The sequence below is a fragment of the Arachis ipaensis genome, chromosome B9 (genome assembly GCF_059453495.1).
Source record: "Arachis ipaensis isolate K30076 ecotype BB chromosome B9, ASM5945349v1, whole genome shotgun sequence".
Lineage (NCBI taxonomy): Eukaryota > Viridiplantae > Streptophyta > Magnoliopsida > Fabales > Fabaceae > Arachis > Arachis ipaensis.
In genome coordinates, this window is record NC_142444.1 from 99,157,570 (window position 1) to 99,170,947 (window position 13,378).

Genomic DNA, 13,378 nt, shown 5'->3' on the forward strand with positions numbered 1-13,378 from the left:
TTGAATTACGCTGTTAAAAAATTAATAATTTATTAAAAAAATTTATTTAAAAAATTAATAATTTAAAAATTAAAAAAATATATATTTTATTTCATACGTTAAAAAAAAGCTAACAAAATATTTAATTATGAAACTTTTTTAAAATATTAATGAGCTATCAATTCGAATTCCATACAATACTTTTCTATCTATTTTTAATAGCTCATGAATATTTTTTAATAATTTTTTTTTAAATTATACTACAAATAGTATTTTATCCTATGCAAAACAATTTAAAAAAAATGGCTTAAAAAATGTTAGGAGTACTATAAAAATGTGTAATGTTCTAATAACTTAGGTAAATACATGAATGTACTCAAATTTTAAATAAAATATTCTACATAGTCAATAATAATTTAGAAATGAAAGAAAATATTTTATTCCATACAAAATAATTAAAAAATATATTTTATTCTATACAAAATAATTTTAAAAAATGGCTTAAAAGATGTTATGAGTACTATAAAAGTAAGTAATATTCTAGTGATTTAGGTAAATACATGATAAAAATATTTTTTCTTTAATTTCTAAATTATTAGTGACTATGTAGAGTATTTCTTTAATGTCCTAAGTCATTAGGACATTACATATTTTTATAGTACTTCTAAAATTTTTTAAGTCATTTTTTAAATTAGAGTAAAGTATCGTTTTTGTCTCCAAGGTTTGGGGTAAATCTTATTTGTGTCCCTAACGTTTAAATCGTTCTATTTGTATCCCTAACATTTGTAAAAGTGATTCAATGTTATCCTGCCGTCAATTACACATCATGAACGCTTTAGTTTGAGTTTTAAAAATCTCTTCTTGAGGTTAGAATACAAATGTCGGGATAGAATCGATGACCCACTCCGAAAAATAGTTCATCAAAAGTTGAAACTAATTCCTACAACATTTACATAATTCACTTTTCTAGGGACATAATTGAATCTAAATACAAATAGTGAAATCGAACACATCCAAATGAGACCTAATTGAGAATGAATGCATCCAAGTGAAAATAATTGAAAAATATAATCTGATTTGTTAGTATAATTGATAGTAGGATAACATTGAATCACTTTTATAAACGTTAGGGATACAAATAGGACGATTTAAACGTTAGGAACACAAATAGAACTTACCCCAAACGTTGGGGACAATACTTTACTCTTTAAATTATTTTGCATAGAATAAAATATTTTTTTGTGGTATAATTTAAATAAATTTATTAAAAAATATTCATGATAATTTTTAATAAATTTATTTAAATTATACCACAAAAAAATATTTTATTCTATGCAAAATAATTTAAAAAATGGCTTAAAAAATGTTAGAAGTACTATAAAATTTGTAATGTCCTAATGACTTAGGACATTAAAGAAATACTCCACATAGTCACTAATAATTTAGAAATTAAAGAAAAAATATTTTTATCATGTATTTACCGAAATCAATAGAATATTACAAACTTTTATAGTACTCATAACATCTTTTAAGCTATTTTTTAAAATTATTTTGTATAGAATAAAATATATTTTTTAATTATTTTGTATGGAATAAAATATATATTTTTTTAATTTTTGAATTATTAATTTTTTTAATAAATTTTTTAATAAAATTTTTTAATAAATTATTAATTTTTTAACAGCATAGTTCGAATTACTATTCGAGGCAAACTTTGAGTAATTCGAACCAACTAGGTTCGAATTACTTGCTTAAGCGTCCAAACGTGTAATTCGAACTCACCTAGTTCGAATTACTCTCAATCCTAGTTCGAACCAACTAGGTTTGAATTACATGCATCACTTGTTCCATCAATATTCGAGTTACCTTGGTTCGAATTATGTGTTTTTGTAGTTCGAACCAACCTGGTTCGAATTATATAGTAATGTGCTTTGACTCATTCGTAAAGCAATTTTCAATTTAACGGATTTGCATAATTTCTCAACTCCCTTGACTTATTTACGTTTTTTATCCTCAAAACAATGATATTTGTTTTGGGTTGTATCTAGAATAGATAATAATTACTTTGACATTTTGTATTATTTATCTTGATATATTAATATAAAATTGTCCAATATACCAATATTGATAAAAGCAGGCTTTTCTGCTCGGTTTCGTCCGTAATGATTTGTTTTTCTTGGCCCATTACATGATAAAAATTCGAGATCATTGACCTACTCATACCATTTCAATTGTGTTCATTTAAAAAACTTTCATTGGGTGTGACATACAACTTTACTATTTTATAATGGCTAAGCCGAGAGCTCGATTGAGAAAACCATGTAAAGCATTGTATAAAACCGATAACAGCAAACCTATGTGCTCCTAATGTTCCCCTACAAATATTTATATTTTACAAAAAAATTAGTAATATATTTATATTTATAAAATTATATTTTATATATTTTTCAATAAAATAATTAATTATCAGAATAATTAAATAGTTTATAGTCTAATAATTAATTTACCGTGGTAGAATAATTTATTTTTAAAGTAATATAATAAGATTTTTTTTGTATACACCAAATTTATATCTTTAATGGTAGTTAATTAGTGACTAAGTTTTAGTATTTATACATTATATATTATGGTTGTTATATGTTATTTATGAATTTTAAAAATAAAGTAGTGTTAGTTAGTTTGTGATCTTAAGGTGTAAATAATATTTTTTTTAACTTTTTACACTGAATTAACCTTTTTATCTTTTTCTTATATATTGGGATTAGACGAGATGTTAAACTTATTCTATATTTTAATACTTTCAAAAAAGAAAAGATATATATAAGATAAGAGGAAGTACAAGTGATATTTTTGAATGTTGTTAGGTTTTGTTTCAGAAATAGAAAAATAAAGATATAAAAATAAAAATGAATATTTTCTATTTTTTGTCTTCAAAATGAAAGAAAATTTTATATTTCTCTTGGTAGCTAAATAAATTTTTATATATTTATCTAATTATTTTTATTTCCAAGATACTATGAATGTATTAATTACTCTTTGCATTGTCTCTTACATACATAAAAATTTCATCAATTATTTTTATTATAAAAATAAAAATATATAAAAATAGTCTATGTATATAAACCGTAGTATCTATAATGTATGGACACTGATACGAACACGGGATATGATATGATATGGGACACGCCGACACGTAAATTTAAAATTCTTTCAAGACATGAGAACACCATACTGTCCATATATATATATATATATATATAAAATATAAAGTATTTTTTAAATAAATTGTAATAATATTTTTGTATTTTATTAATATTAAAATATAAATTAATTTTTAATTATTTTTAATATCTTTTTTTAATTATATAAAGTATTTAAAATATATTTTATTTTAATAATTAATAATATATATTATTTCTAAACTTATTTTAAGAATATATGTCAAGAATAAGATTGGATATGCTGACGTATGATTGTATTTAGGTGTATTTAAGTGTTTTCAAAGAGAATTATTTTATTTTTTATTAAAATACGAATGGGTACAGAAGATACGTATATCGGATGAGTATCGATGTGTGTCGTTCTAGAAATGTATCTAATACGGAGACACGACAAATTAAGAAAGTGTCCGTGATTTATATAATGAATTTAGATCTTCTAAATTTTGAATTTTATGTAAAGCGTGATCTTTTATCTTTTAATAATTTTTTTTAATATTTTTTTATTCTATCTATAAAATAAATAATAAAAGATTATATTTTATCTTTTAAAATAAAATTTAAAATTTAGATGATCCAAATTCTTATTCTTATATATAGGTGTATATTATAACATTCTGTTAAAAAAAGAAAACGGTCTATACATAAATAAACATCAAGTAAATTAATAATAATCTGAAAAGGATACAGATTTGTCCAAGTATTGTTGCTTCCTCTCTCGTCTTTTTTCCCCTTTTCATCCCCTTAGGGTTTCTATTTTATTCGGTTTTCTCTTCAATTTTCTAACACAATCGCTTCCAACAGCTTCCATCTATAGAACACCTCAAATATTTTTCTGTGAACTTGTTAACCTAATCTCCAATTAAATCAACTTGTATTTGCCTTTTTTTGCAACTAGAACATCTCAATTCATCAGAGATTTCCCGATTAGGGTATGGACTTTTTGTTCCTTGCTAGGTTTTCAGCTAGTAACTGTAAATTTTGCGTGATTATGGTAAAATTGGCTAAGATTTATTTTGATCATGGTTAATTATTGATTGTTATGATAATCTTGTTGGTTGTGTGCACTGAACAATTCCTAATCATGCAGATGTAGTGATTCTCTCTGATTATTTTTTTGACTTTGCTCGGTACATTTACATTATTGTGGAGAATGATAGCTAAGCTTCTGGAAATCTATCTTTTAGGTTATCGTTGAGATCCTATCAGTGATTTTCTGAGTTATTTAAAATCTTTATGTATTGATCTGGCTGAGAAAATGTGATGAACCTGGGATTTATGAGTGTTGAAGCCATCATTGTTTTCTGAAACTATTTATTAGTGGATATTGATGAACTTAGTGTGGTCAAACTCAAACCGTCAAGACATCTATTTACTTGCTAGGTTTTGTCATTGAGAAATTTTGTTTCTAAATTTGTTTTACATGATAATGTCACCTTTTATATCTAATTAGCAGCTGAAAATAAGCTGTGAAACATGACCTGCTTGTTGTATGGTTCTGATGTGATCATTCATTATCGGACTTTTATGTTTGAGATGAAGTATGGGCGGAATGAAGTATTTTGCTGCCTTAGTATATGAACTTTCACAACCTTGGATATTTCATTAACTTAAAAGAAAGATTAGGATCACAACCTAATTTGAGCATATTTTTTTGTGATCTGATTGATGGTATGAATCTACTTAATGGGTCGGTTCTCACATACATTGGATGGCGCAATCTCCTAGTCCTATTAGGGTCTTCAATTGTGAATTAATTTATTTAACTAAACAACAATATCAGAAAGCAGGATAACAAGAACACTTAAATCATAGTTATCATCAAGAAGGCCATTTGCTTTCATCCAACAAAATGGCAGATCAGAGAGTAAAGGTAACTTCAACAAGTTATTGTAATCCTTCTTTCTGATATTGCTGTTTATTTAGATAGATTTATTTACAATTGAAGAACCATGCCTAAAATAGGACTAGGAGACTGCAGGATTACAAGAACTCTTTGAAGTTACCTTTACTCTCTGATCTGCCATTCTGCTTGATGAAGGCAAATGTAATTGAAAATAACTATGATTTAAGTCCTAAACATTTTTATGGTTTATGGACTAAATAGAAAATCAAAGAAATTGAGATTCTGTGTTGCATGTAGATCTGTTCCCTTATCTGAGCTTATTCTTTGATTCTTTACTTTGATATCTAATGATTGGTCCTTTCCTACTATTTCTTAAGTTACTGGAGTGTAAGGCATTGAATTAGCTTTTGTTGATTTGATCTCTAGCTGTAGTATGTGGTGGAAGTGTGGCAAACCAACAGATTCTGCATTTGTGTGGTCTTAAGAACTCTTTATTATCAAAGTAAGTTTCAGAAAATCAATACAGAAGATCATTTTATTGTTTTTCCAATTGAAAATTATGACTATATCTGACTCGTTAATTCATACAGGGTTGACAAATCAGAGACATTATTTCTGTTGTCTTTTGCATGAGGTTACTGATGGGGACTGAACTCATGAGAATATGTGTTAAAGAAGATAATGATGAGTTTCCTTCAGTACCACCTGGTTTTGAGTCATATACATCTTTCTCGCTGAAAAGGGTAGAAGACAATGAGAAACAAAATGATAAAAATATTACCAGTTCTTCAGTATCCACAAGTGCGTCTGAATCAAATTCGACACAGGTGGTTACCAATATTCAAGTTAGTGATACTGCAAAAGTTCCTAGGACGCTGAGACGCAGACCTTGGATTAATTATGGACAATATGAGAATAGTTATGAGGAAGACTCTGATTGTGAGCGGCTTGATCAAGTTAGTCTTTTGTTGGTTCATTTTTATTTTTGGGTCTGCTCATTGTTAATATACTATATGTCAGATCCTAAATTTCAATTGTACTTCTGGTTTGCATCTCATGTATTAATGTTATTGCAGAATTTCTCCTCAAGACCTTGTCTTCCCAGGGGAGTTATCCGTGGTTGTCCAGATTGCAGTAATTGCCAGAAGGTTGTATTTGCAAGACAGATACATGCTATGCTGCTCTTGGCGTTATTATTTTGTTCATTAATTAATAAATTAAGAAATATAAATATACCCTAACCTATTCTGTCTTCTCTTCTCTTTTATATCAGTGTTATTTCTTTTGTTGTTATTATTATTACTGATATGTGTATTACCATGTTTTATGAATTGGATATTCTCTTATTGAATATGTTAATAAAAAATTGGCGTAGTTTACCATGATCACAAGTGATATTGTAATTACAACCAAAGGAGCTAACCTGAAAACTTTTTGGTCACCTAATTGTAACATAGCAGAAGAAGCTCATCCTAAAATATATTTTTGCATGAGTAATTGGTAACTCAAACTTCTAACAGGTTGTTGCAAGATGGCGACCAGAAGATGCTCGTAGGCCAAAGCTTGAGGATGCTCCTGTTTTCTACCCCACAGAAGAGGTCTGAGTCTGTTCTGTGGCACATTTGAATTCACTTCTGTCCCTGTTTCCTGTTATTGATTTGTTTCCTAAAACTTAGCTTTATTGTAAAATTACTAAATTAGATTGCTGAGCTGTTTGTAACCTTTTTACAGGAGTTTCAAGATACTTTAAAATATATATCGAGCATTCGCTTCAGTGCTGAACCATATGGAATTTGTCGCATTGTTCCCCCTTCTTCTTGGAAACCCCCTTGTCCTCTCAAGGAAAAAAGTATATGGGAGGGTTCTAAATTTGCTACCCGTGTTCAGAGGATTGATAAACTTCAGAATCGTGAATCAGTGAGAAAGATTTCAAGGTTTCAAAGCAATATGAAAAGGAAAAGGAGAAGGGTCACAAGAATGGGAATGGAAAATGGCACTGTTGGAGGACTGGACATGGGACTTTGTGAAGCTGAAAGTTTTGGGTTTGAACCTGGTCCACAATTTACCTTGGAAACATTTCAGAGATATGCCGATGATTTCAAGGATAAATACTTCAGAGAAAATGAGAATGTGTCTCATTTGGGAACCAATACAACAAATTTAAACAGCACCTTTGAGCCTTCTGTGGAAAACATTGAGGGTGAATATTGGCGGATGGTTGAGAGTCCTACTGAAGAAATTGAGGTCAGTTTCCTAATTGTCAGAAATTTTCTACCTAATGAAGTTGTTACCTATTTATTGTGTTCTTTACATGCTCTATTCCTTACTTTTCCTTTTGATATGCTTGTAGGTGCTTTATGGAGCTGATCTGGAAACAGGGGTTTTTGGGAGTGGTTTTCCTAGAAATTCTAGTAATGTTGGTTCCACGTCACATGAAGATTATATAAAGTCTGGCTGGAATTTAAATAACTTTGCGAGGTTACCTGGATCCTTGCTCTGTTATGAAAGCAGTGATATATCTGGTGTTCTAGTGCCATGGTTGTACATAGGAATGTGCTTTTCCTCCTTTTGTTGGGTAAGGACAGCATTTTTCTCATTCACTAGCATTGCTGCATTAGATATACATGAGTACTTTACAATTCATGCTTATAAATGTTATAACTCATAATTACATATTCTTTATTATTATGCTATATTTTTTATTTATGTCGGCATGTTGTGCATTGGTGGCTGTTTATATTATGCTTGTCCATATCCATATGTGTGTTTAATTAGAAGCTGTTCTTAGTGTGCCTTCGTGGATGGAATAGAGAAGGGATGTTTTCGGGTGTGTGCATATGTGAGAATAAGGGGAAATGGGGTATCATATAACGGGCTTCTTTCCCCCCCAGTTTGGTAAATAACTACATTATAGCTATTTGCAGTGTTGAAGTTGTGTCTCCTATGTGCATGTATGTATGTGTTTGTGTGCGCGTGTTATCTTGAAAAATATTACTAGTAGCATCTACTGTTGTTTCTCCTGCTTAATCTTTTCTGTTCGATTTTGGGAATTTGGGTACAGCATGTGGAAGACCACCATTTGTATTCCTTGAATTATATGCATTGGGGTGCTCCAAAAATGTGGTATGGTGTCCCTGGCAAAGATGCTTGCAAATTGGAAGAAGCCATGAGGAAGCATTTACCAGAACTATTTGAAGAACAACCTGACTTGCTTCATAAGCTGGTGAGAAGTTTTTCCACCTCTGCACAAGTATTTGGTTAGGATGTCTGTCAATGAGGATTGTATATTTGTCCCTTGATTCACATGCTGTTCCTTTCCCTTGTTCAGCAAGAATATAGTGGTTCATATATTATCATTAAGTGGAGGTGAAATTTGATCTTCCATTTGTTACCTCGATTTGCTTTGGGTCCATTTTTTTATTCCTGAGCAGTTAGGCTATGCTGGATGTTTTAGTACCTGAACTTCTAACTTTTGCTTTCAGGTCACTCAGCTTTCTCCTTCCATCCTTAAGTCTATGGGAGTGCCAGTTTATAGGTGTGTTCAAAACCCGGGAGAATTTGTTCTGACATTTCCTCGAGCCTATCACTCTGGCTTCAATTGCGGCTTCAACTGTGCAGAGGCTGTTAATGTGGCTCCAGTTGACTGGCTGCCGCATGGGCATATTGCTATAGATCTGTATAAGGAGCAGCGGCGCAAGACTTCTATATCCCACGATAAGCTATTACTGGGGGCTGCAAGGGAAGCTGTAAGAGCCCAGTGGGAGCTTAATTTGCTGAAAAGGAATACTTCTGATAACCTACGATGGAAAGATGTCTGTGGAAAGGATGGTCTTCTAGCAAATGCACTCAAGGTTAGTTCATCTTCATATGATGCAGTATGAGGAGATGATATTTATGAATTTGTGCCAACTTATGATGCAATTATTAATAAAGGGAAGGGTAAATTGTTTGATGCGAGCTGAGCTCCCATACAAGGCATATTATACTTGGGATTTTCCTCATAATGATTCTAGTATTCATGATTACAGTGCTCTGGATTTCTTTTGGTCTGTCCATCCTTCTGTTTCTATATCGCCGTCTTCTGTATTATATTTTAGTTAACTGTAGGGAGACTCTAAATTTTAGCCTAAATATTAAAATGCTACGTTGAGAATTGAACATAAATGCTACATTCTCTTAAAAGCCCAAGGTGTTAAACTGGAACCTATGAATGGTTTATATTTTTGAGAGCAATTATCTGGAAGACTTTAATTTATGTCTAGCACCATATTTGAGATTTTTAGGGTTTGAATAATGTTACCTACGTCATGAACATCAATACCATAAATGGAGTTGGAGTAAACTTAATGCCCAATGGCTTTCTATTGACCATCATGACATTTTATTATATAATTTCGGTGTCATTTCTCTATTCCACCATCTCCAATTGAATCCGCCATGTTGATTGGCCTGTGTTAACAGACTACTTCCTAATATTGTAGCTGCAACTATGGGATTTTTGTTCTCTTTTCTGTTTATTTGAGGTTCTCATTTTTGTTAGATATATTTATTTGTGCCTCTACCTAATTGCTTAACCTTTTAGGAAAATTGGTTCATGACAAAAAGGTCTAAGTTATATCCTTATTATCCTCATTCCTCTAAATAAACATAGAATTTTAGCACAAAACAAAAATGGGCATTGCCCATCCTTCAAGCCCAAAAATGAGGCTTTTATGTGAGGAGGCGTGTTAGATCTAGAACCATTCATGTGCCTCTATTTAACAACTTAAGCTTTTAGGAGAAATGGTTTATGACAATTTTCGTCGAAAAACTTGACTGAGCAAATATTATCTGTCAATTGCAGTTTCAAAGTCTTGGTCTTGATTATGCTTTGTGAATTTAAATTATATAAAGGCAGATCACTGTTACTGTTTTTTATTCAATATTAATTGTGAGATATCTGATTCTGATTTCCTTGTATTTTATTCCCTAGACACGTGTTGAGATGGAGCGAGTCAGAAGGGATTTTCTATGTAATTCGTCACAAGCATTAAAAATGGAGAGTAACTTTGATGCTACAAGTGAAAGGGAATGCAACATTTGCTTTTTTGACTTACACTTATCTGCAGCTGGTTGTCGATGTTCCCCTGATAGATATGCTTGCTTGGATCATGCAAAGCAGTTTTGTTCATGCTCTTGGGATTCCAAATTCTTCCTCTTTCGCTATGATATCAGTGAATTAAATATTCTTGTTGAGGCATTGGAAGGAAAACTAAGTGCTGTATACAGATGGGCAAAATTAGATCTTGGGCTTGCACTGACTTCTTATATTTCAGCAGACAAGGAAAAAGTACTCAAGGAATTGAGATTTCAGTCATCAAACTTGTCTCATTCTCCCAAGGCCAATGTGCATAAAGAGGCGACTTTGCATCAATCAAATGAATTTGTTGAAGACACACAATTAATGGATATCCCAATAGTGGATCAATCAAATTCAGAAAAAGGCAAAGATCAGAGCTTCCCTCAACAAAGGAAATCTGTAGAAGTTGTGTCTCCTTTGAGTCAGAAGAAGGAACGCTTGACACTTGATAATGTACAACCTGCAAATGAGATGGGTAACCGTAAGACTTTTGTCAATAAAGAAGGATCTGCTAATTGCAGAATAAAGCTGAGTCGCCTTGGTTGCCAAACATCTCAAGAAGATTTGTCATTTGTTCTATGTCTTCCTGTGGCTCAGGCTGAGCATGGAGGAGGGAAAAGTTCACTACACAGACGTAACAGTAGTATTATACATCCTAGTGAAGATAAAGTTGATGACATGAAGCCAGATACCAATGGACGGAAGGAGCTTTCTCAAATAGATAAAGCAAGTTCATGTAATAATATGGAAAATACTAAGTTGATCATCCGGATGAAAGATCCTGCCATTATGGGTGACAAGGAAGCTATTACATTTCCCCAAGCAGATAAGAGTTCTGATTCAACTCAGCTTTTGCATGTTAAACAGGAATGCGAAGAAAACAGGGAACCAGCAATAGCTTCTACCCTGATAGATCTTTCTTGTCAAGTTGGTCTTACTGCTGCAGAATCAATTAGAAGTATTCCTGACTCTTTAACTGCAGAGACCAGCAACCGTTGCCAGGAAAGTTCTCTGAGTTCTCTAAATCCACAACATTCTGTCATCACCAAGGTTAAGAATGAGGATACTCAAGAAAAGCTTGGCGGGTGTAGCACTTCTAGTATAGCAGAGAGCGTAAGAGCTGTTAATGGAAACACATGCAGTCTTAACAATTACCGTCAGAAAGGTCCTCGTATTGCAAAGGTTGTCCGGCGTATCAACTGCAATGTTGAGCCTTTAGAATTTGGAGTTGTGCTTTCTGGAAAGTCATGGTGCAGCAGTCAGGCTATATTTCCAAAGGGTATGTAAAAATAATTTGGTCTGTAATGAATTTTAGCTTCTGTGGCAGGGTTTGATTATATGAGTGAGTTTGTGTTTGGTGCAGGATTTAGAAGCCGTGTTAGATACATAAATGTCTTAGACCCATCGAATATGTGCTATTACATTTCAGAAATTCTTGATGCTGGACATGACAGGCCTCTGTTTATGGTACTTTCACCTTGTTTTATATATTCTCTAGTTTAGGCAATTGACTGTCTTCTTTTTAATTGGAGTTTTTTGGCTTGCAATAATATGTTCTTTTTCTCTGCATGTCTGGAAATCATCTTCAATTGTTTTGATATAAATTTTCTTTTGCACTTGGAATTGTCTCTTTCTTGCACGAATTGTGCTTTAGTTTTACCCATTACAAGGCAGAAAAAAGTATTAGAGAGAGATTTTTGGTTTATCTTTGAACTTTGATAGTATTGGTCAGATAAGAACAAAAGAAATGGAAAATCTAATCATGTACTACTAGTAAGGCTCTTGATCAATGTGGCCCAGAGCAAGGGTACAAGGTTGGTTGGCAGCGCTTCAACTCTCCTTCTCATTGCCTAAACCCTCTTAGCTGGGTGTTGTTTGACCAGAGTCCATTGTGAAGAAAACGTAATCAAACTATGTGTGATCTATTGATCTGTTGTAAAGCTTTTGTAAGGAGTGGTTGAGTAATGCATTTCCTGATTTGGTCTAATCAATGTTGAGGGTTGCGATTTTAGAACTCTCTAAAATTAAGTTGCTTTTGTATTTAAAATATATTTGGACAATTTGGTCTGTAAACTCTTGGAACTGGGAGAAAGCATTAACTAATTTGATTTTTTCTTTCCAGGTTTCCTTGGAAAATTGTCCAAGTGAGGTCTTCGTTCACATTTCAGCTGCAAGATGCTGGGAACTAGTAAGAGATAGAGTGAACCAAGAGATTGCAAAACAACATAAGCTGGGAAGGAAGGGTCTTCCTCCTTTACAGCCTCCCGGAAGCCTTGATGGCTTTGAAATGTTTGGGTTTTCTTCACCCGCCATAGTGCAGGTAATTAACTGATCTGGACTTATATAATTCAAAGTGGTCCTTATGAATAAGTCCCGAGCTGAAAGGAAGTTCTATACTGCAGTTCTTGTTTTGTCCCCCCTTCATGAACAAACGCCTAAAGTATATACAAACAGCAAATGCTTTAATTTTTTTTTTATAAGTTGATTCAACAGCATTTCTATATAAATTATTGGTCATTGTAATGCCCCATTTGATTTTCTCAAGGTATGAACTGTATTTGAACAGGCTATTGAGGCACTGGATAGAAGTCGAGTCTGTAGTGAATACTGGGATTCTCGGCCATATTCTCGGCCTCAAGGGCAGATTTCACAACCTCGCCAAACCAATTCAAATGGTGGAAATGGTCAAGGGGTTCTTGTGAATCAGCACTTGCCCAATGGTGGTGTTGCAGCATTACAGAGCTTATTTAGAAAGGCCAATGCTGAAGAATTGAACTCACTGTACAGCATTTTTAGTGATAAGCCAGAGGCTGATCGGAACCTAATCACGCGTCTTCTAAATGAAGAGATTCACAAATCACAACCGTCTTAGGTGATTGAATCATTATTTGGGCGGAATTGTTCATAAGTCTAACCTGTTTTCACATGTAAATTGTAGCTCCTCATCTCAGGTTGCATGCCATTTCCAAGCAACCTTAATCTGTTTTTTGTTTTATTTTTCCACCGCCTGAATGGAGGTTACAGAGAGAAAAAAAAGGAGAAAAAAGAAAATAATATTAATGAGAAAAAGAAAAAGGGAGAAAAAAAAGGAAGGTTGTTTGTTTCCCTTAAAAATTTTGCTTACTTCAAATTGCAGCGGGAATGGAAAATTATTGGCATTTGTTTGCCTTATCGGTTAGATTTGAGAGGTGGAGCTACTGCCGTTTATAATTCATT

At 32.3% G+C, this 13,378-nt stretch overlaps 1 protein-coding gene across 2 annotated transcripts; it reads left to right on the forward strand.

The window, feature by feature from the left end:
* The first annotated feature begins 3,847 nt into the window (after positions 1–3,847).
* Positions 3,848–13,376, forward strand: PKDM7D (Transcription factor jumonji (jmj) family protein / zinc finger (C5HC2 type) family protein). 2 transcript variants are annotated; one of them, XM_021112368.2, is made up of 14 exons: positions 3,875–4,129; positions 4,981–5,070; positions 5,470–5,545; positions 5,634–5,999; positions 6,120–6,191; positions 6,564–6,641; positions 6,775–7,287; positions 7,394–7,618; positions 8,105–8,266; positions 8,526–8,894; positions 10,016–11,441; positions 11,526–11,629; positions 12,285–12,482; positions 12,729–13,376. In XM_021112368.2, the coding sequence occupies exons 4-14, from the start codon at positions 5,673–5,675 to the stop codon at positions 13,032–13,034; spliced, it is 3,780 nt and encodes a 1,259-aa protein (XP_020968027.1). In that variant the 5' UTR covers positions 3,875–4,129; positions 4,981–5,070; positions 5,470–5,545; positions 5,634–5,672; the 3' UTR covers positions 13,035–13,376. The 2 variants fall into 2 exon arrangements, with proteins under 2 accessions (XP_016175414.1, XP_020968027.1); XM_016319928.3 differs by lacking the exon at positions 4,981–5,070 and having other exon boundaries at positions 3,848–4,129.
* Positions 13,377–13,378: the final 2 nt, after the last annotated feature.

Coding starts and splice junctions, on each gene's coding strand:
- PKDM7D (XM_016319928.3), top strand. CDS start 5,673: ATGAGGTTACTGATGGGGACTGAACTCATGAGAATATGTGTTAAAGAA. Junction 6,192..6,563: donor ATTGCAGTAATTGCCAGAAG/GTTGTATTTGCA, acceptor AACTTCTAACAG/GTTGTTGCAAGATGGCGACC. Junction 11,630..12,284: donor ATGACAGGCCTCTGTTTATG/GTACTTTCACCT, acceptor TTTTCTTTCCAG/GTTTCCTTGGAAAATTGTCC.